The sequence below is a fragment of the Chenopodium quinoa genome, unplaced genomic scaffold, assembly GCF_001683475.1.
Source record: "Chenopodium quinoa cultivar QQ74 unplaced genomic scaffold, ASM168347v1, whole genome shotgun sequence".
NCBI lineage: Eukaryota > Viridiplantae > Streptophyta > Magnoliopsida > Caryophyllales > Amaranthaceae > Chenopodium > Chenopodium quinoa.
In genome coordinates, this window is record NW_018744874.1 from 1,278,165 (window position 1) to 1,300,000 (window position 21,836).

Below are 21,836 nucleotides of genomic sequence, written 5' to 3' on the forward strand. Positions count from 1 at the left end.
TTTCGTTTTTTTAGTTGACACTTTTCTATTATTATGCTTATCTATTTAGCACTTATAATATCACTAATTATCAACATTGTAAAATTATAAAAATTAGATATTAAAGTGTATTGCATAAATAGTGTAAAAGTCAAATGGTGTCACTAAAAAAACGGAGGTAATATATGTCAAGTTTCTTTCCTATATATATGTTTGAAACTAGGTTGGTTTTTGTGACTTGGGAGGGGTGTATATTGACATGAATTCTGAATAAAGGGGGGGGGGGGGAGCAGTAGCTTGTATGTCTCGTTGTTGAAGCTGTACTGGGATACCTCATATATTAGTTCAATAAAGATGTGGTGAATGGTCTATATATGTTTGAAACTAGGTTGGTTTTTGTGACTTGGGAAAAACCTAATTAAGTTTCCTAGACTAAAACTTGGATTTGAGTATTAGGCTGATGAGCTTCAGAAATACAAACATAATTTTGATGACTTAAAGCTCAGAACTATAGAAGAAAATTGGATTTTCAGGTTTAAAAGATTTCTTTGATTATTTGATGATATCTGTGTCACTTATCTTTACTGTGATCTTGTGTAACTTTTTTTGGTAAGTTTAAACTTGATGCCTCATAAGGTTTAATCTATGATTTGGGCTGTGTTGTTTCGTTTTTCAATATCATTGCAGACTTTAAACTGGAATTAAAATTAAGCGTGCTTTTCAGGTTTGATCATCATTCCTAAATGGCATCAGCAGCCTCTATAGCCTTTATGTCATATTCAGATTGCTGTCATGGTATCCAGCTACAAAAAGGCAGATTTCCAATTGCATATGAAAGTCAGGGAGTGTCTCTACTGCGAGCCTTGTCTTTCCTGTCTCTACACCATCGAAATCACCAGCGAAATCACATAGGGCTTCTCAGAGCTACACGACGCCCTTCAGTAGTCTGTTCACGCCACCCCAAGAGTAAGTACTTACCCCACATATCTCTCATCTACAGCTATGTTTTCCTATATCATCCTTGTTTCAACTACAAGTTAAAGCTTTTAGCTACTCCCTGCGCCCCACTTAGATGCCTCAGTTGCCTTTTTATGGTTTTCCAAGATCAAAGTTAGCCATTCAATCAATCAATCAAAGCCTTAATCCCATAAGTGGGGTTGGCTACATGAACTAAAAATAATCAAAGTTAGCCATTGCTGTAATTTTATCTTTAAAAGTGTAATTTTCAGAGTTAATGCAATGCTATCAATACAACATACGCTGTATTTAGCTAATCTACAGTTAAAATTACCAAACTTGGACCAAAATTAGGCAGCTGATGAGGACTAAGGACGTTTACCTGATGGTTAGAATATTAGATTGGGCGTGGAGTACGTTAGTGGGCTTATCTGAGCTAAGTGCAATAATGAAACCGATGAGTTGTTGTTCATAAGGGACCTGCTGCAAAATAAAATCTGGTCACAGTATATTTATTTTTGTCACGCCCTTGATTCAAAGGGATTAAGCTGTGAGCTATAAGGTCTTAGTATCGTCTGTGCTTCTGGCTATGCCAGTGTTTGGAGTCTTTGGACCTAGGAAGAACTAGGAAACCTGCTGTAGTCTTATAACATGATATGCCTCTTAGACAGGAGCCATGAGCAACAATTGTTTGTTCTTCTTGAGCAGTTCGCCTCTGGGCATGCAGGGCAATGTTATTGTAGAACTTAGTGATGATTGATTGATTGATGCTTTGAAACTTCAATACAAAAGCAGAAAGTAGTATTGGAAATGGGAGCTGCAGGGGCTGGCAAAACTGACCTGACCCATTTCTGAAACTGGATGACTTGGTACTGGCATGACTCGAAATTGAGCCGACTTGAAATCAATTTAATTCCATACTAAGCTAGCTGTCCACAAACCCAAAAGTGACCTATTTCGACATTTCAACCCCAAATTGAATGCTTGCTTAGCCATCTTGAATTGAGTTATTAGGTACCTGAATTAAACGACCCATTTTGAAGATAAAGCCTCAAGAAGATACTACTACCTTTGCACTCGAGTAAGTATGCTGAGTAATTAACTGAAAGTACATGCACAGATTAACATAAATGTTGCTTTTGGCACATAATTCCAACTAAAGACTAACTGGTTGTGCTATGTCAAGAAAGCCTCTTTGACTGACTTCAGCTCTTAGGCCTTGTTTGAGAGCTTCATTTCATGAGTTGATCTCTACTCCACTGTAAGTGGGCTAAGGTTTCTCAGCAAGTCTTAAGATTGGGAACATAGTAATATTGAAGTTGAACTTGATTTTAAAATTGACAGACGCAAATTGGTAAAACAATAGCCATCCAATGGACAATTTCATGGTTTGCCATGCTGAATATTTTCTTTGCACTTTTGCTTTCAGTGGTTTAAATGTAACTTTGGAACTTCTTGTAAAGTTGTAATGTTTAAAGGATGTGGAGTTTGGCAGTTTGCTTCATTGTATGCTGTGAAGCTCATGCCAGACCCCAGACTTGTTGAAATTACACTGATGTGGTTGAAATTTCACCTTTTTTCATTCGAATGTATGTGGTGCAGCTGCAACAGTAACACAGAAGTCTTGGGACAAACTGGTTTTGAAAAATGAATCTCCAGTTCTTGTTGAGTTCTACGCAAGTTGGTGCGGGCCCTGTCAGATGGTTCACCGAGTTATCGATGAAATTGCTGTGGAATACAAGGGGAGACTCGATTGCTTTGTACTCAACACTGACAATGATTTTGAAATCGCGGAAGAACATGATACTAAAGCCGTTCCAGTGGTTCTTTTGTTCAAAAATGGAATGAAACAAGATAGTGTCATCGGCACCATGCCTAAGGAATTCTACGTGGCTGCCATTGAGAAAATGTTGGCTTCTTAAACTTCTGAAGAAAATGTGAATAGCCTTTTAGTGATGTTCATGAAACTATAGGCATTTACTTGTATACAATAGGTGTACTGTATTTTGTATACATCACGCTTAAAATCGCATAAAAGTTGACTTTGTAAAAGGGGTGATTTTTATATGATTTAGAATGGGCGAGTGACCAAGATTGTTGTATATTGTACACCTATTGTATACAAGACTTACATGTTCATATGGGTGGCGATGTGGGATTAAAGTTGTCCATTTGTTCATGCCCCATTGGGCCAATTCCTTCATACTGTGAATTTTACTCCAGTCTTGGTAGACTCAATAATTTTTTATATATTTTTTTAAATGGAAGTAGACTGTAATCACTGTATTAATCTGTTCCTTCCTATATTGAATTTTTTTTATCGTTTTTTTGTTTTTTTTCCTGTGAAAAATAAGTTGTAAATCACCCTCCCCGCAATTACTTGCATATGAGAGTGAAGGATAACTCAAGCGCTAAGATCTTCCCTCCCGATTCCAAGAGATTATGGGATCAATTTTTACCCCGTCCTTGTAGCTCTCTAAACGCTAAAAAAACAATTACTTGCATATGACAATCTATAAGTAGGATTATTATCCGCGTACCAACCAAAGGTGAGATTATTAGAATCAATTTTTCTTTGTTTTCTAAATTAATTTTTTTGTAGGGGAATTGAATCTTATGTTAGTTGTTTAATATCCTAAGATAGTTATAATCTATAAATGTCTGAAAGACTAAAATAAAGTAGCTTAATACCCTAAGGTAGTTATAAATATCTAAAAGCCTAAAAGTAATTTAATACGCAAAGGTAAAAATCATTTGTTAAGCAATCAACATTACATGCTCTTTTGCCATTAAATAAAATTTCTTTTTGTCCTAGCTAGGTCACAAAAACACCAATTCTATGATTTAATTATTGTTTAATTTAGAATGTACATTTTTAATGGAATTAAAGTTCTAAAAACATGAGGGTATTATGAATAATATATTGATATGAATGCTACCTTTCCATTATTATAACTTCCAATTATCTTGATGCTATCGTCTTTTATGTGTTATAAAAAAAAATTATCTTGATGCTAACTATTGAATAACATTACAAAAATAATTAAAAATTAGCCCTTGAATAATCTTTTTGATCTCTGCCATCCTGGCAACATACTGGATTACTACGTCTTTTTCCAACAAGACCTTTACGATATTAGAACGGCCAATTCTTGACGTCAGTAGCCGTTTTGGTGGATCAAGATTTTTTGACTATTCAGAAATTTGTAGAAAATAAAGTATTAAGATATAATGTGGATCATTAATTAATTAGTTCCTCAAAAAAAAAAAAATTAATTAGTTTGATTTAAAACGACATTGTTTCACAAGGCACACATTAACACACGCTAATAAGAGTAATAACATAACGACGTGATGGGCATGGGCTATAGTCATCATTTTATTGTCCTCTTTTAAGATAATTAAGTTGAGCTAATATAAACAACACTTTTTATGTACAGTTGACCACAGCATGTGGTCGCTTATAAAATAACAAAGTAACCACCTCATTTTGTGTGCGGCTAGCCATACCGTGTGACCACTTATAAAAGAACAAAGTAACACATATGAAACTGATCAAGTAACTCTTGTAATACTAATTGAGTAACCCCTATAACACTAATCGAGTAATTCTACAGCACTGACGAAGTAACCTCTTTAACACTGACAAGTAACCCCTATTACACTAACGAAGTAACCGCTGTCACACGGTGTGGCCAGCCACATATAAGACTTTGTGTTAGCCATAAGGTGTTTGAAATTTATTTTTACTTGAATAAAAAAAAATGATATCCCCATGATTTTATTTTTAAGTGTTACATAGGGATGGTTAGTCCCTCCATCTCCTCCAGTGTAACCTGGATTCGACTCTTCTATTCCTCATCCCCCCTCTTGTGATAGGAGGGGAATTTCCCCGTATCTTAAAAATTAATAAAAATAAAAGATCGATGGTATGTGTAGTAATATGGCAAGAGTACTTTGTACTAGGGGTGGCATTTCGGATCAGCAGGTCTGGTTCGGGTCAAATTTCGGGTCGATTTCGGGTTATGCTTAGAAACAACCAAAATTATGTAAAACTTAATATTATTACGAAATATGAAATTTTTGTAAAATCGGATCGAATTAGGGTTGTTCGCGTGCGGATCGGGTCAAGTTCGATTTTCTCTCAGTAACTTCAGGTCAGTTTCGAATTGGGTTATCGGATCGGGTTAGGGATTGCCAGCCCTACTTTGTACCTCTCTTCCTTTGTGCCAGTTTAGGAAATTCTGAACATAGGACTATAAGGGCCATGTTTTACTAAATCCGTGTATATTTTTAATCTTTTTGTATAGAAGCTAGTCCAAGTATGGCTTAAGCTTAGGTCAGCGCAATTAATTTCCAATTTCGATACAGTTCAATTTTGTTGACTTTTCAGTCAAAAATGGGAGTAATATAATTTATTTTTTATTTTTTTTATTGATTATTAAGTGTTAGTCCTACAAATGTTTTTCAAAAAAAGTGTTAGTCCTACAATTCACCATGTCGTGGCATAATTAAAAGCATCCGTCTTCATTTCTCGTTCAATTACTACTCCATATTTTTTTTCGAAATTATCTAAAATAAGTTGTGACATAACCATTTTCATTACTTGTATTTGTTTAGTAAACCAATTCTTTGAAAATGGTGGAAGAAGCAATTTTTTGTCATTTTTTTCTATCTACCTTTTCATTTATTTAGCATTGCTGAAAATTCATTTCAAAATAATTTGTAGAAATTAATTAAAGGGTAGGACGCATGATTTATCAGTTTATCAATCAGGTAGAATATTATAAATAGATAAATGAATTTTCAGCATGATTAGCTAATCAATTACAAAAAATTACGTGATGATGTTTGTTTCAAGGTCTTTGACTTTGTCGTCGTCCTAATTTTTCCAACTTTCTTTCGGTAAGGTAGATCAGCAATGTTGCATGTGACATGCTGTTAATATACTTGGAATTGGAAAGTTTTACCTAAATAGCATCAATTAAATGTAGAATCCTACCAAAACTCATTTCTACTTAGGCCTGTTCACATTTACTTAATTTCAGTTTAGTTCAGTTCAGTTCAGTTCAGCTCCAATCAGTTTAGTTCAGTTCAGCTCCAATCAGTTTAGTTCAGTTCAATTCAGCTCCAATCAGTTCAGTATATGTGAACAAGCCCTTAGTACATAATACATAGTGATAGAGTATAAAACATATTCTTGGGCCTCAACCATTAGTTTAAGCTTTTGGTTGAGATGGTCCTTTAACATGGTATCAGAGCCAACATGACATAAAGGTCTCGGGTTCGAATCTCATCCACCCCCCACTTTCAAGTGGAATATTAAGCGCTAGGTATGAGGAGGGCCCATATTGCATCCACACTTCTAGCCCAAACGGGCTCTCGTGTGAGGGGGCGTGATGGAGTATAAAACATATTCCTGGGCCTCAACCATCAGTTTAAGCTTTTGGTTGAGTTGGTCCTTTAACATGGTATCAGAGCCAGCGTGACACAAAGGTCACGGATTCGAATCTCATCCGCCCCTCCTTCAAAGTGGAATTAATTTGCACCAGGTATGGGTGGGCCTGTGTTGCATCCACATTTCAAGCCAGCTTTTGGTTGAGATGGTCCTCTAACACATAGGAATATGTTACAATACTGAATACTACACTAGCTTTATTGATCTCTATAGAAGTCTTTTTATTTGACCAACACAAATATCATCGATCGGTAGCTTGTAAAGAGTGATAACGAAACTACGAGGTTAGAGTTTTATTCCGTCCCGATTTCAGAGGATTCTGCGGATTGATTATCATCAATTTCCCTTGTGGCTGTTTAGACACAATTTTTTTTTTTTTTAAAAAAACTATTTTTTCGGCGAACATTACAAAAAGAAATCGAGCTAGCTAAATGGGTAAAAATCTCAACAATAACATTACAAAAGTAAGACTATATACTAAAATGGAACAAGGATCATTACTATGATTGTGTTTCAGTTTGTGATTAAACGACAATAGACCCGTATGTAATACGGACTATTTCGGGTGAAAACAATGGTACCTTGCCGAAGGTCCGATGAAGTGGTGAAGACTGGATTCGGTCCAAGTGATGTTGGGGCGAAGGTTTCCTGCACAGCAAACACACGTAAACTAGCCTCGGGGGTGTTGCCGAGGAAGGTCCCTCCGATGCTAAAGTCAGTACAATGTGTAGAGAGAGAAAGCTATGCAAGAGAATTAATTGCTTGATGCTTTGTGTGAATAATGTCATTCTTGCTCCTTCCCTTAACTAGTCTTCTAGGCTGGAATCATAAATGGCCTGTCTACTCTTTGATCCGTTTTTTCCTACTTCGTTCTTATTGACTGATCCTTTCCTTCGACTATCTTTTTTCCTTTTTACGCTTTTTCTCTTTATCATGAAGCCGCACTAGACGATGCAGCCTCCATGTAACAACTAAAACAGTTCTGTACCAAATAATTCTTTCCAATAAAGAATAAGTCTGAGGGCACTGCTTGAAACCCGTTCGAAGAAAGCGCACCATAAACCTGGTTTGTTTGATTTCCCAAACCAGCCAACCCAGCCCCATGGCGTCTATACCGTAAAAGACGGAATGAAAAAGACATATATGGTAGAATCGTAACCATAGAATACGACCCTAATCGAAATGCATACATTTGTCTCATACACTATGGGGATGGCGAGAAGAGATATATTTTACATCCCAGAGGGGCTATAATTGGAGATACCATTGTTTCTGGTACAGAAGTTCCTATAAAAATGGGAAATGCCCTACCTTTGACCGATATGCCCTTAGGCACGGCCATACATAACATAGAAATCACACTTGGAAGGGGTGGACAATTAGCTAGAGCAGCGGGTGCTGTAGCGAAACTGATTGCAAAAGAAGGGAAATCGGCCACATTAAAATTACCTTATGGGGAGGTCCGTTTGATATCCAAAAACTGCTCAGCAACAGTTGGACAAGTGGGGAATGTTGGAGTGAACCAGAAAAGGTTGGGTAGAGCCGGATCTAAGCGTTGGCTAGGTAAGCGTCATGTAGTAAGAGGAGTAGTTATGAACCCTGTAGACCATCCCCATAGGGGTGGTGAAGGGAGGGCCCCAATTGGGAGAAAAAACCCCACAACCCCTTGGGGTTATCTTGCACTTGGAAGAAGAAGTAGAAAAAGGAATAAATATAGTGATAATTTTATTAAATGAATGAATTGAAGGCTTATGTACCTTTGCATATATGGGGGATGTGGGCCTTGGCCCAATTGACTTGCCTTGTGGACTGATCTTGAGTTTAGCACAATTGGAGAGTTGATCCTTGACCTTGGGCTTTTAATTGGATCGTTTGATGCCTGGGCCCAATTGGACTAAATTGGACCCAAACAACTTGCCCCCCAGACCCGATTTGGAAGGATGACGGGTCGGGTTTGATTAATCAGAAAAAGGAGGGAAGCAAGTGATTTAACTGATCCAAAAATTTGAATTTAAACCGTAATTAATGAAATAACGACGGTTGGTCGATAATGTGGAAGTTGGACGGATAATGGGCGGTTTAATCACGAGATCGTGTGTTTAACGGTTACTTAGTGGGGTGTTTAAGAGAAATTGAAGCGCGGACTCCCAGAATTCCCATTCTGGAGATATAATCAGAGGCGCGTCATCTCTCCTCATTTCTTCACCGACACAAACCCAGAATTCTCGAGAAAACCCAAGAACCCGCGTCAAAACTTCGCAAATTCCCCGAGCATTAAGCTTAGAAACTGAGACTCGTCACTACCAATTTCGTAAATCGGCAACTTTCGCTTCAGATTAAGGTAATTTCCTTTGATTTTAGTTTATTTTTCTTCGAATTCGAACTCTTTCCCCCTTTTTCGACTTTTTCTTCGAAACTCACCAATGGTGAGAGGAGTTAGAGGTACGGCTCATGCTCCAAGAAGAGCAAGGCCGATTCTCGATCCTAGGAACAGGACTGGGACCTGGAATGGACAGAGAGCAGAGTCTGACCCTGCTGAAGGGATTAGGGCGACTCCCATTTCTTCGGCTCCTCCTCAAGGAACGGAGGAGCCGAGCGTTTCTGGGCGGGACGATGAAGTTCCCGCCATCCTTTGGGATATCCTCCCTGGATTTTCGGAGTGGGAGGATGCCGAAGTAGCTTCGGCCATGATAAAGAACCGCCCCTACTCGTGGTGGGTAGAGAATGCTGACAAGTATCGGTTTGCCGAGCAGATTGAATTGCATTACGGCATCCTGGAAGCTGATGGGTAATGGTGCCGAATGCCTGTGGCATCCGATAGGATCCATCGTCCACCCCTGGGATATGTGGGGGTGTACACAAGACAACTTCAGTATGGGCTGAGGTTCCCTTTGGACGTATTCGTCCGAGACTTGCTGATCCATTATAATATTTCCCTATGTCAGCTAACTCCCATTAGCATCCGAAGGGTGATGACATACTTATGGGTCTGCAGGTTCTTCAAATATGTGCCGAATCTACACTGCTTCAGAAAGCTCCGTCGGCTAGTGTTAAATATTCAAAGTGGGCACGGGCAGCATGGTGCTGGGTGGTACCGGATTGAATCTCGGCCCCAGTACCTAACAATGTGGCCGAACGACTCCTCGGACAAGGACTGGAGGGGTCAATGGATTTGGGTCAGAGCGCCCACGGATCCCGACCACCCTTGTGTCTTCAGCGCTCCCAGGTATCTTGCTGAACCTGATCCCGAAATGGGAAGTTTAGGCCCTCCTGAAGATAGCGGCCCAGATCTGAACCTTCATCAACAAAATATCTTCGGCAAATGGCAGAACCCTGGGGTTGGGGGCCGAATGAAGCATACCCCGGAGACCTGGCTCCCGGATACGCATTACATTTTCCAGGAGAAAATGTTAGCAGCTGTCGGCCTCAGCCGAAAGTTTAGGGATGGTAAGATTCTTCGGCTGGGGCCGAGGCCTTTTTTATTTGTTTCTTTTCTCTGTTTTTTGCTTTGCGCTTTCCTGCTGAGTTTATCCAGCATCTTCCATTTTGCCGAGCTAATCTTCGTCCCTTTTCCCTTATATCCAGAGCGAGACGAGACCAACGTCGGGATTGATTACAATCGTCTCGGCGTCACCCGAGAGAGAGTAATAACTGATCGGGCCCCTCCTATCACCGATCCGAAGCATAGGGAGGTTCATCTGGACCACTCCCACTTCCAAATTGAGGCCGCTGCTCTGTATCAGAGGCAAAAGCCTTGGTGGAAGAAGAGAGATCCCTGGTTCCAACTGTTGGACGAAGAGGCTGAAGCTACCCGCACAGCCGAAGAGGTTGCACGGGTTGTTGAAGCTTGTGAAGGAGGGGAAGGGTCCTCCAGGGCTGCCGAGGAAGAAGCTGCAGCTAGGGCAGCTGAAGAAGACGAGGCTTTGCTGCAGACCTCGGTGAGCTTTTTGGACTTAGCTTTCAGCTTTGCGTTGTTTTGTTGTTGTTTTTTTTTACTCATATTCTTCATCCCCCGTCTTTTACAGTCTGAAGAGAGTAATAGACAGAGAGAAGGGAAAGCCCCTACTCGTCCCGAAGATCAGGTACAAGAAGAGTGAAGAGTCAGACATGGACGAGCAACCTCTTCAGAAAAGGCGACGAAGAATGGCCATCATCGGCCCACATGACTTTCAGAGGAGGCCGATGACTATCGGCATCGAGATAAGAGAACCTGAGGAAGGCGGTGGATCGCCGAGGGTCCCTCAGCCACCACATCAATCACCGCCGAAGACCCCTCCGCCACCTCCCGAGATGGAGGTGGATCAGAAAACTCCCGAACCTAAGGGAGGGGTCCAAGAGGAGGTTCAAGAGAGTGCTGCTGAGCACAGAGATGAGGATGTTGTGATGCCCAATGTTGAGGGTTTCACAGCTGACATTGCAAGAGAGGTTGAGGCTTTCATCCTCACACCTGAAGAAGAAGCAGAAGTCATAATAATTGACTCTGCTGAGAAGAAGGAGGATGCCGAGCCATCCAAGACTCAAGAAGCTTCATCGTCATCCTTCCCTTCCTTCCAGACGCTGCAGTCTGGAGAAATGGGTTTCTCGGCCCCCAGAATGCCAATCCCAGATCACATCTGGGACCTCATATGGGGCCAGAACCGAGAAGGTGCTGCAGCCTACTTCGGCGATTTTGCTGGCATGTCCGAAGTAGATAGGGCAAGGATCTGGTCGCTGAAGGCCACTGCTGGGATGGGCGAATCCAGCAGACCAGTTCCAGACCCATCCAGGTCTAATCAACTGCTGATGATGCAGGTGAATCTCCTTCCTTGCCTTTATCTCTTTTTCAATTCAGCTTTTCAGTTCAGTTTTTTTTTTGGCTGACTTGTGCTCCTGTTTCCAGTTTGTGCACAATCAGACTCTCACAGTAGAGCTAATAGATACCCTACAATATAGGGTAGATGCCGCTGAGTACGACAAGAAAGTGGCTGAGGAGGAGTTGAAGCTTGCTAAGCTGAAGCAAGTAGCGGCTGAAGAGAAGCAGCAGAAGGGTGAAGAGTATGAAAAGAAAGTTGCTGAAGCCCTTCAGACCTTCTGCGATGCTATGGAGAAGGAAGTTTTTCCCCCACTGATGGAAGGGGAAAAGTTCCTTCAGGAGCACATGGGATTGGATATCTCCAAATTCAAAGCTGCCATTGGGAGCCGAATCCAAGAAGGAGCTGCTGCACAAGTTGAAGTGCAGCAAAAGTTGGAAGCTCTTGAAGCCAGCAGAATGGCTGCTGAAGAGGTGCTCCAGGCTCGGAATGTCCAACTCTCAGAGGCTGCTACTGCCGCTGAAGCTCAACTAGCTAAGCTCCAAGAGGATGAGGATCAGCTGAAGGCCAAAGAAGATAAGCTGACCCAAACTCAGACCGAGGCTTCCCAAGTTCAGCAGGAGCTGAACGAGCAGAAAGAGTCTTCCTCCAAGCTCGTTGATGAGCTAAAGAAATCCAAGGAAGACTTGGAGGAGACAAAGAAGAAGCTGGTTGATGCTGAGGCTCTACTCAAGGTCCGCATCTACACCCCAGAAGAGTATGAAATGGGTTTCAGAAACGGGTTCAGAGTGTGCCGGAGAGTGTCTACATGCTGAGCCGAAGCTTGACTGGTCCAAATGTGCTGAATGGGTCCAGGATCCCGAAGACCCTTACATGAAGTATGCAACTCCAATCGAAGATGAAATCCTTGAGGCTGAGGAAGCCGAAGAAGAAGCTGAGAGAAAGGAGTTGGAGGCTGAACAGAGAGAAAGGGAGGCTAAGCAAAGTGCAAAGCCTGCTTCTTCTGCTGCTGGGGCTGAGGCCACCATGGGGCCCAACAATGTCGATCAGTCTGATCCTCGGGCTGAAACATAGGAACTCGGGCAGTCGTCTTCAGAATCTTGCGGTTCATCGTGCGCTCAACTTTAGACTTGCCGCTTTCTGAATTTTTGCCTTGTTTTTTGCTTCAGCTTGCCTTGTCGTACAAAATGCTTTTCTTGTTTTATATGTGTACTTCGGTAGCTGTAATTTTTCGCTTGTGGGCGGCTGCCGATGCTTTAATATGTCCTTAAAACATTTGAACTTGTAGCTCACTTTCTGAGCATTAATCATTAATCTTTATGCTCCTTTCTTCAACTGCTTTGTCTTATTTTGAATGCTTTAGTGTTTCTGAGCTTGAGAAATTTTTGCAAAATTTTGCTAAGTACAAAGCTTTCATCTTGAAGAATTCTGCTGAAGATAAACTTGCGCTGATAGTGCCTTTTGCCCCCCCAGAAATCCGAAGGCTCAAGTCTTTGGATTGCTGAGTTGGGTTTTGTTTCTCTAACTTTCAAACGAAGTTGAATAAAAGATTTCTATCTTTAAAAATGGATATCCGAAACACAGGGCCAACTGAAGGCAATGCTTCGGATAATGGCTTTCTTGGATACAAGGCTTAGTTAAGGCAATATCCCAGAACTGTCCATGGTCTCATGTCTTTGGAGAACAAGTCTTACTGAAGTTTGACTTCAGCTGAAAGACCAGTGTTCTTTAAAAAGACGAGTTTGTCAGCAATCTGAAACCCAGTTACCCGGAGGCGAAGGTTTCAGACGAGGCTGAATAAAAACCCTTAAAGAGTAGATAGAATAAAGAAAACTTTGAAAGAATAAAAAGTTGCAAATACTTATATAAATGGTGGCTCCAAGGCCTTTCATTAACGAATCAAAATGTACTTACAAAGATTGTTCTACTCCGAAAGGTTTACACATGATATTTCTTAAGTACATCAGCATTCCAGTGATTTTTCAGCTCAGTTCCATCTAACCGACGAAGTCGGTATGTCCCTGGCTGAAGCTCATCACAGATTTCATAGGGTCCCTCCCATGCAGCTGAGAGTTTCCCATGGTTTCGGCCTTTCTGAACTGCAGCAGAATTCTGAAGGACAAGGTCTCCAATTTTGAGAGGCCTTGCATGGACCCTTCGATTGTAAAATTTGCTGATTCTCTGCTTATAAGCAGTCATTCTCTCTCGGGCTTAGTCTCTTACTTCGTCGAGGAAATCGAGAGATTCCTTCATCAGTTGCTCATTCTCAGCCGGGAAGTGGTGCACTCGTAAACTCTCAGAGCCGATTTCCACTGGAAGAACGGCTTCGGCACCATACACCAGTTCAAAAGGTGAATAGCCCGTTACCTCTTTTTCAATTGTCCGAAGGTACCAGAGGGTTCCTGGGAGCTCCTCCAGCCACTTGGACTTTTGATCTCCCACCCTCTTTTTGAGGGCGTTCGGGATCAGTTTATTTGCAGCTTCGGCTTTTCCGTTACTTTGCGGGTGGCATACCGCTGAATATGCCAGTTTGATACCGAACTTATCGGTATATACCGCTTCAGCGACAAGTTATCGAACTTCCTCCCATGATCGAAGACAAATACTTTTGGGATGCCGAAACAAGTGACGATATTCTGCCAGATAAACTTTTTGACAGTTTGCTCTGTAATGTTTGAGGCTTCTTCGGCCTCGATCCATTTACTGAAATAGTCGACACCGACTATCAACCATTTTTTCTGGTATGTAGCATCTGGAAATGGTCCCAGTATATCCAGTCCCCATTGGGCGAATGGGAGTGGATTGAGGATCGGCTGAAGGTCTCTAGCTGGCTGATGGATGACTGACGCGAATTTTTCACATTTTTCACATTTCCGGACCAGTTCCTTAGCATCTGAGATCATGGTGGGCCAGTAATACTCGGCCCTCAATGCCTTGTGGGCTAAGGCCCTTCCCCCGATGTGGTTCCCGCAGATGCCGAGGTGAATCTCCCGAAGGATATAATCAGCATCTGTTGGTCCCACACATTTCAGCAATGGGGCTGAGAAGGACTTTTTCAGAAGCTCCCCTCTGAAGACAATGAACCTTGAGCTGGTTCTCTTCAGCTTGGAGGCCAAAATTCTGTCTTCGGGAATTTCTCCCCGAAGCTTGAAAGCTAGGATGGGATCCATCCAGCTGGGCTCTGGGTCAGCGCAGCACACTTCAGGTGCTTCGTCGACACTTCTTTCTCGACGCACTTCCATATATATAGATCTGTTCAGCTCAGTGAGAGTTGAACTGGCAAGTTTGGAGAGTGCATCGGCTTGAGTATTCTGACCCCTTGGGATCAGCTGAACCTCAAAAGTTCTCAGCTTTGCAATGACTGATTTGATCTTGGCAAGATAGGCTATCATGGAGGGCTCTTTGGCCTCGTAGCTGCCACTGATCTGATATGCAACTAGCTGAGAGTCTGTTTTCAGGCAGACATGCTCGGCTTCCAGAGAGATGCATAATTCTAAGCCAATGATTGCTGCCTCATATTCAGCTTCGTTGTTCGAAGCCTTGAAAGAAAATTTTAGTGCATACTCGAAGGATTTGCCTTCGGGAGAGATTATCACTACCCCTGCCCCCGAACCATTTACGGTGGAGGATCCATCCGTAAACACGGTCCAGATTTTCTTTTTATCGTCCAGCGTCTCTTGGTACGAGCATTTGGCCAAGAAGTCTGCTAGAGCTTGAGCCTTGATGGCAGCTCTCGGTTGGTAGCTGATGCTGAATTCGGTGAGCTCAAAAGCCCACTTGGCCAGCCTACCAGATTTTTCCACTTTGCCGAGAACTTTTTCCAGCGGTTGATCAGTTAAGACCACTATCTGATGGCAATCAAAATAGGGCCTCAGCTTCCGAGCAGCTACCACTACTGCAAAGGCGACTTTCTCGAGTAGAGGGTAGCGAGTCTCGGCATCCGTCATAGTATGACTGACGAAATAGATCGGTTGCTGAATTTTGTTTTCTTCCTTCAGCAGCACTGCACTGATGGTGTCTGGGCTAACAGCCACGTACAGATATAAAGTTTCTCCCTCTACTAGGCTAGCCAGCGTTGGGAGTTGAGCCAGATGCTCCCAAAGCTGCTTGAAGGCTTCTTTTTGCTCTTCTTCCCAAATGAGCTCTTTTGTTTTCGGGAGTTTCAGGGCTTTGAAGAAAGGTAACCCCTTATCCGAAGCTCTGGAAATGAACCTCGAGAGGGCTGCCATTCTTCCGGTGAGCCGCTGAACATCCCGCTTTGTTTTTGGCTCAGGAAGGTCGAGCGCTGCTTTGACTTTGGAGGGATTGGCATCAATCCCCCTCTTGCTGACCATGAACCCAAGGAATTTCCTTGACTTCAAGCCGAAGACACACTTCTTCGGATTCAGCTTCATTTGGTGCTTTCTTAAGGTGGCGAAGGTTTTAGCCAGGTCCTTAACATGGTCCTCAGATTTTTTGCTTTTGACGATTGAATCGTCAACATAGACTTCCATGTTTCAGCCTTTTTGATCGGCAAAAACTTGATCCACCAGCCTTTGATAGGTTGCCCCCGCATTTTTCAATCGGAAGGGCATCATTTTATAATTGTACACCCCGGCGTTCGTGATGAATGCCGTCTTTTCTCGATCGTCGGGTGCATGAAGATCTGATGATATCCCGAGAATGCGTCCATGAAACTAAGAAAGGCATGGCCACTCGTCGAGTCGACTAGCTGATCGATCCTCGGCAAGGGATAGAAATCCTTCGGAAAAGCCTTATTTAGGTCCGTGAAGTCAACACACATTCTCCAGGCACCATTGGCCTTCTGAACCATCACCACATTTGCCAGCCATTCTGGATATTGACAAGGCTCGATGAAGCCTGCCTCCAGCAACTTTTTCACCTCGGCTGCGATGTCTCGGTTCTTATTTGCGGAGTAATTCCGCTTCTTTTTCTTAATTGGCCGACTCGTTGGGTCAACATTAAGCTTATGGGAGATGAGGTTTGAACTTATCCCGGGCATATCAGCTGCCGAGAAAGCAAACACATCTCTGTTGTCCCGAAGGAGTTGAATAAGTTCACAACGGGTGTTCGGATCAAGGTCCATCCCGATTGTTACACATCCATTGCTGATGGATTGGACTCTTCACAATCTGGTCTGCTGTCTATGTCAGCAGGCGTCCCAGACTTTTTCTTCTTCGGCTGGCTCTCTGAGTCTTTCGGCTCAGATGAAGAGCCAACCCTTTCTTTTTCTGGCCCTTTTTCTCTGGGCACAGAACCTTGGGCCGAAGCACTCAAACCTTTCGGCTTTTTGGTGCTTGGCTCTCTTTATTTTTCTTTCTCCTCCTCATCCTCATCATCGTCATCTGGGTGACTAGTGGATGGCTTGAGGTAGTTGCACCTTCGGGCGTCCTTTTGGCTACCCTGGATCCTTTCGGGGAAGCCGGCGTCTGAGACGTAAATCATCAGCTGATGATAGGTTGAGACGACCCCTTGGATCTCGTGAATTATGGGTCTCCCCAAAATCACGTTGTACACTGAAGGAGCGTCAATGACCAAAAATTCAGGCATGACATTCCTGGCTGCCTCATCGCAGCCGATGGTGACAGGAAGTGTCACCTTCCCATCTGGGTAAGTTGAAGCCCCATTGAATCCGGATACCGGGTAGGGTACCGGCGTAAGGTGCTTGGGCTTCAGCTTAATTTGATTGTAAGCCTTTCGGAACAGAATGTTTGCTCCGCTGCCGCCATCAACAAGAACCTTGCTGACGTCGTGGTTGGCCACCATGGCGATGATCACCAACGGGTCCTCATAAGGGAACGTTACCCCCCGGCAGTCAGCGGCTGTGAACGTAATGTTCGGCACCGGCGACTGAGGAGGCTGGATATCAGCGTTGTTCACCTGGTGGGTCAGAGCCCTTAGGTGCCGCTTGTGTTCCCTCCTAGAGCATATTCCTCCCGAGGTAACATTGATTGGAGAGAATTTTCCCTCCGCACTCTTGTTGTTCTTCCGGGGGAAGTCGAGGTCCTGCCGAGAGTTCTTTGCTGACTTTTCGGCCTCTTTTCTCGCGGTGATCCGCGATGTATTTTTTCAAGTATCCCTTCCGGACTATGTCCTCGATCTGGTCCTTCAGCTGGATACATTCCTCGGTGTTATGTCCCGGTGATTTATGGAACTCGCACCACTGATTTTTATTTTTTCGCTGATACCACTCTGGGAGCGGTCTCGGCTTTCTGTAACCCTGCTCCTCCTTCGTCACGCTGTAAATTTTGGCGCGTGGAAGAGAGAGTGGAGTGTGGGATTCATATCTGCCTGTGTATGGGGCAGATTTTTCCTTCTTCGGCTCGTTGGCCGAAGATTGTTCCGAGGCCTTGGCCTTTCCCTTTGTCTTCTGGCCTTGGCCTTCAGACGAGGGTGTTTGTTTTTGCTTCCCTCCCCCGGATTGAGGTTGGGTTTTTGTTTTGTTCCACTCTTCAGCTCAGATGAACTTATCCGAAGCATTCAGCGCCTCCTCCAAGGTCTTGGGTGAATTCATGACCATGAAGTCGGAGAACTGCCCTGCTCTGAGGCCGTGCTGAAGGGAGAAAACTGCTAGCCCTTGGTCCAGTTGAGAAATGCTGGACGACTCGTGGCTGAAGCAAGTCAGATAGTCTCGGAGGCTTTCAGCCTCCCCTTGTTGCAGACCCATGAGTTCTGCAGTAGTCTTCTCTCGGCGGTTTGCTGTGGAAAACTTGCTCCTAAATTTGGAGGACAGATCGTCCCACCCGGTGATTGAGCCTTGCTTCACTCCCTTGGAGATCCACGCTTGCGCGACCCCCTTGAGAGTGGTTGGAAAATATTTGCACAAAGTCGCCTCGGACCTGGGGCAAAGATGCATATGAGCCTCATAAGAGGCAATGTGGTCCTTCGGATCCGAAGTCCCATCATATGTGATGTGCGACGGTATTTTAACCGTGGGCACATGCTCTTCCAGAATCCATTGCTCGAATGGGGAACTGGTGGGTAGCATAATGGCCTTGCCTTTGTTCCTGGCCGAAGGGACCGCGCTCCGCCCTCTTAGAGAGGTAGGAGTGGTTTTCGTCCCTGGCTGGGAAGTCTGGGCCTCGGCCACAGGGAATGAGAGGCGGCTGTGCACGCTCGACTCCCTGCCGCCGAGTCGGTCGAGTACGCTCTGGCGAACAGTCTCAGGTTGCTCTCGGCGAGCAGATTCTGGCCGAGAGGCTGAGCTGCTGCTCTTATGCGTTTCTGGCCGAGAGGTTGAGGATCCTTTGAAAAATTGAGGGTTCTTTTTCCTCTCTCTTTCAGTTCTCCAAGTATCCTCTTCCCACTCTTCCAGCTCTCGGAAGGAAGGAGGCTTCCCACCATCACGATCTAGCTTCCTCCGCTGATGCCTGGTGTGCGGAGGAGTTCGATTACGAGGTGGAGGCATATTTTGTGCCCTCATTGCCTCCATGAGCACTGCCAGCGCTCTCGCCACCTCCTCCGAGCTGGGCCCCGTCAAAGGGGTCCTCGGCTGAGTGTGGGAATGAGAGCGGATGGTCAATGGTTGGCTTTAGGGAACTGAGTGAGTCCTGTGATCGGACTGACCTCTGTTAGACCGAGAGGGACTCGCCCTATGATGTGAGTTGTGAATTACGGGAGAAAGGGAATCCTCCCTGTACGATCCTCCCTCCGAACTAGCACCCTTGGGAGAGTTCTGGTCCGGTGAGGGTGATGGTGTAGGAGTTTTAGGCCTTTCGCCTGCTCCTTGACGGAGGCTTTTGCTCTTGCGGTTCTTAGCCATTGCTACTAAGATGATTGCAAGATGATTTTGATTAAAGATTTGGCTTAAAGATTTTTGAAAGTCTTCCCCACAGACGGCGCCAAATTGTTTCGGGTGAAAACAATGGGACCTTGCCGAAGGTCCGATGAAGTGGTGAAGACTGGATTCGGTCCAAGTGATGTTGGGCCGAAGGTTTCCTGCACAACAAACACACGTAAACTAGCCTCGGGGGTGTTGCCGAGGAAAGGCCCTCCGATGCTAAAGTCAGTAAAATGTGTAGAGAGAGAAAGCTATGCAAGAGAATTAATTGCTTGAGGTTTTGTGTTAATAATGTCATAAATGAATAAATTGAAGGCTTATGTACCTTTGCATATATGGGGGATGTGGGCCTTGGCCCAATTGACTTGTCTTGTGGACTGATCTTGACTTTAGCACAATTGGAGAGTTGAACCTTGACCTTGAGCTTTTAATTGGATCGTTTGATGTCTGGGCCCAATTGGACTAAATTGGACCCAAACACGGACTAATATGGTAGATAATATAGTACTTTGGTAATTTAGATGTGATAGAATTATAGAAAATCCGAACAGTTTGTTTGTATTAAGTAATTTGAAAGCAATGATTTATAAAGAATACAAATTATGCAACTTGTCATCAATAATTTTTAATTTTATTAGCACAAGAAAACAAATCGTGTGTCTCTGATCTATTAGCACACCTTCCTTGACTCTCCAACGTATGTACTAGATTTGAGAAATAAAAAGAATAACCTTAGGTATTCCAAATATTCGGATAAACCAATTTTATTCGCAAGGCTAAAAAATAAGACCTTTTTGATTGAAAAGTTTATTTGAACAATTTTTTTTTATGAATCAAATGATTAGTAAGACCTTTGATTGAAAAGTTTGTTCTTCTCAACTTTTCATAATAAGTTTGTGAACTAAATTTTGCAGAAAATAAAAAAAAGAAAAGAAATTAAGTCTAACATAATAACATTAACAAGTAAAATGCAATAAGCAATAATTTTTAACCAAAAATGAGTAAATCTCAGTAAAAAAAAAATAAAAAAATAATTATTAAATAAAATAAAAAATAAAAAAAAATTATAAGTATTTTGTTAGAGATATGATATATCGGAAAATATGTGTGATATATTTTCCGTATTGATCTTATTAGAAGAATAATATATTTAGGTTTATTATATGTTAAGATATTATTTAAGTATATCTTTTAGGAAGATTGTTTCCTATCTTATGTTCTTAGGTTTTGTATAAATACTCAACCTATTGATGAATAATAAACAAGCAATACAAAAAGCTATTCTATTTTCTTCTCCCTAATTTGTCATGGTATCAAGAGTAGGTTAAATCTTGGGGCCGCTCACAAAAATTTACCCCCTGCCGGTGGGTTAGAAAATTAAACCCACCGATGGGATTCAAAATTTTGTTTCCGTTATGCAATATTAATACTCTTTAAATTTTTATTTTTTTGGGTTGGTACACATTAATCATATGTGTATGTGAATTTTTTTTGGGAGAATTGTTTTTTTTTTTTCATATATTTTCCGTATTGATCTTATCTCTAACATATTTTATAACAATATTTTACGGAGTATATATGATCATCTTTTACATTATAAAAATAAGTGGTCGAAGTCTCAAGTTAAACCATAAAATGCATATAATTTAACATAACCTCGTTATCATTGTTTCATTAAACTTACAAGTGACCATATAATTTCGTTACTTTGTTAGTGCCTAATTTGACTTTAAACTGTCAGAATCTCAAATTAATGTACAATGTTTCACCAGCTTGCTGCTACTTGCCTTAATTTGAATAATCAAAGTCTAGTTATGCACCGGCAAAGCTTGAAACAGTGGTTGTCATTGAACATACCCTAAATTTACAAAGCACTGGGTCATTGTCATTGTTAGCATCTATAAGGACTATAACCCTACCTTAGAACTTGAACTTATTATCAACTGGACCGGACCTCTACTCTATTTCATCATGTACGACACATATGAGTTGTTCCACAATATTCATCTGAACATTATGTGCTTACGGGTTTGGTGATTTTTCTTCACATACAAATTATCATTTTGTGATAGGACGAAACCTCTCACAATTAAGAATATGATTTGATTGCGTTTATAACTTTTAGTAACATGCAATATACTACGAATTTGGGAACATGCCTCCGTCCCAATAGAAAAATTGCAAGTTGATCATTATAATTTATAAGTTCATAAATAATACAAACATTCAAGTTAAGTTTAAAATTAAGAAACTAAATACTTGGTATTAAGTTATCCTTTATTTTGGACTTATGCAATGGTGAATATGTTTTTTAAAATTCAAATTCAGTTTCTTTGTCCTCTTATACTCATAGCCAAGTTGCGAATACTTTGTAATATTTTATTTTACTATATCAAAAAAGAGTTGAATATAAAGTAGTATAATATAGACGATATTCAATTTATATATTTAAAGCATGTAGTACGTAAATAATTATACAACATCCAAGCTAGCGTTGGTACTTAAAAAGTTATAAGATTGCGTAATTAATTTAATTTTAAACTCCTAGAAGCTAAGGCATGGTTGGCAACAAAAAACTTGTCGAAGCATAAACAGCATTAAAGGACCGAAAGATTCATAGATAGTAGATCGATGTGCATGTGAGCAATCTATATAGAATCTTAGGACAAATACAAACAAGTATATATGCTTAGATATTAATTAAATTAGTATAAATGACAACTTTTAACTTTATTAAGCATCAAATTAATTAAACTAAATGGAGTATGTAATTTTAGTAAGATGAAAGCAAGTCAAACAAGGCACAAAGATTAAATTAACCTAATATTGAATTAGTATTGGCGTAATTGACACAGAATTCAGTGAATTAACA

At 42.0% G+C, this 21,836-nt stretch overlaps 1 protein-coding gene across 3 annotated transcripts; it reads left to right on the top strand.

Moving 5' to 3' along the window:
- The first annotated feature begins 251 nt into the window (after positions 1 to 251).
- Positions 252 to 3,085, top strand: LOC110705055 (thioredoxin M3, chloroplastic-like). Of its 3 annotated transcripts, none has more exons than XM_021882881.1 (3): positions 252 to 588; positions 704 to 945; positions 2,539 to 3,085. In XM_021882881.1, the coding sequence occupies exons 2-3, from the start codon at positions 723 to 725 to the stop codon at positions 2,856 to 2,858; spliced, it is 543 nt and encodes a 180-aa protein (XP_021738573.1). In that variant the 5' UTR covers positions 252 to 588; positions 704 to 722; the 3' UTR covers positions 2,859 to 3,085. The 3 variants fall into 3 exon arrangements, with proteins under 3 accessions (XP_021738573.1, XP_021738574.1, XP_021738575.1); XM_021882882.1 differs by having other exon boundaries at positions 252 to 512; XM_021882883.1 differs by having other exon boundaries at positions 257 to 367.
- The last annotated feature ends 18,751 nt before the right edge of the window (positions 3,086 to 21,836 follow it).

Coding starts and splice junctions, on each gene's coding strand:
- LOC110705055 (XM_021882881.1), top strand. CDS start 723: ATGGCATCAGCAGCCTCTATAGCCTTTATGTCATATTCAGATTGCTGT. Junction 946..2,538: donor CTGTTCACGCCACCCCAAGA/GTAAGTACTTAC, acceptor TATGTGGTGCAG/CTGCAACAGTAACACAGAAG.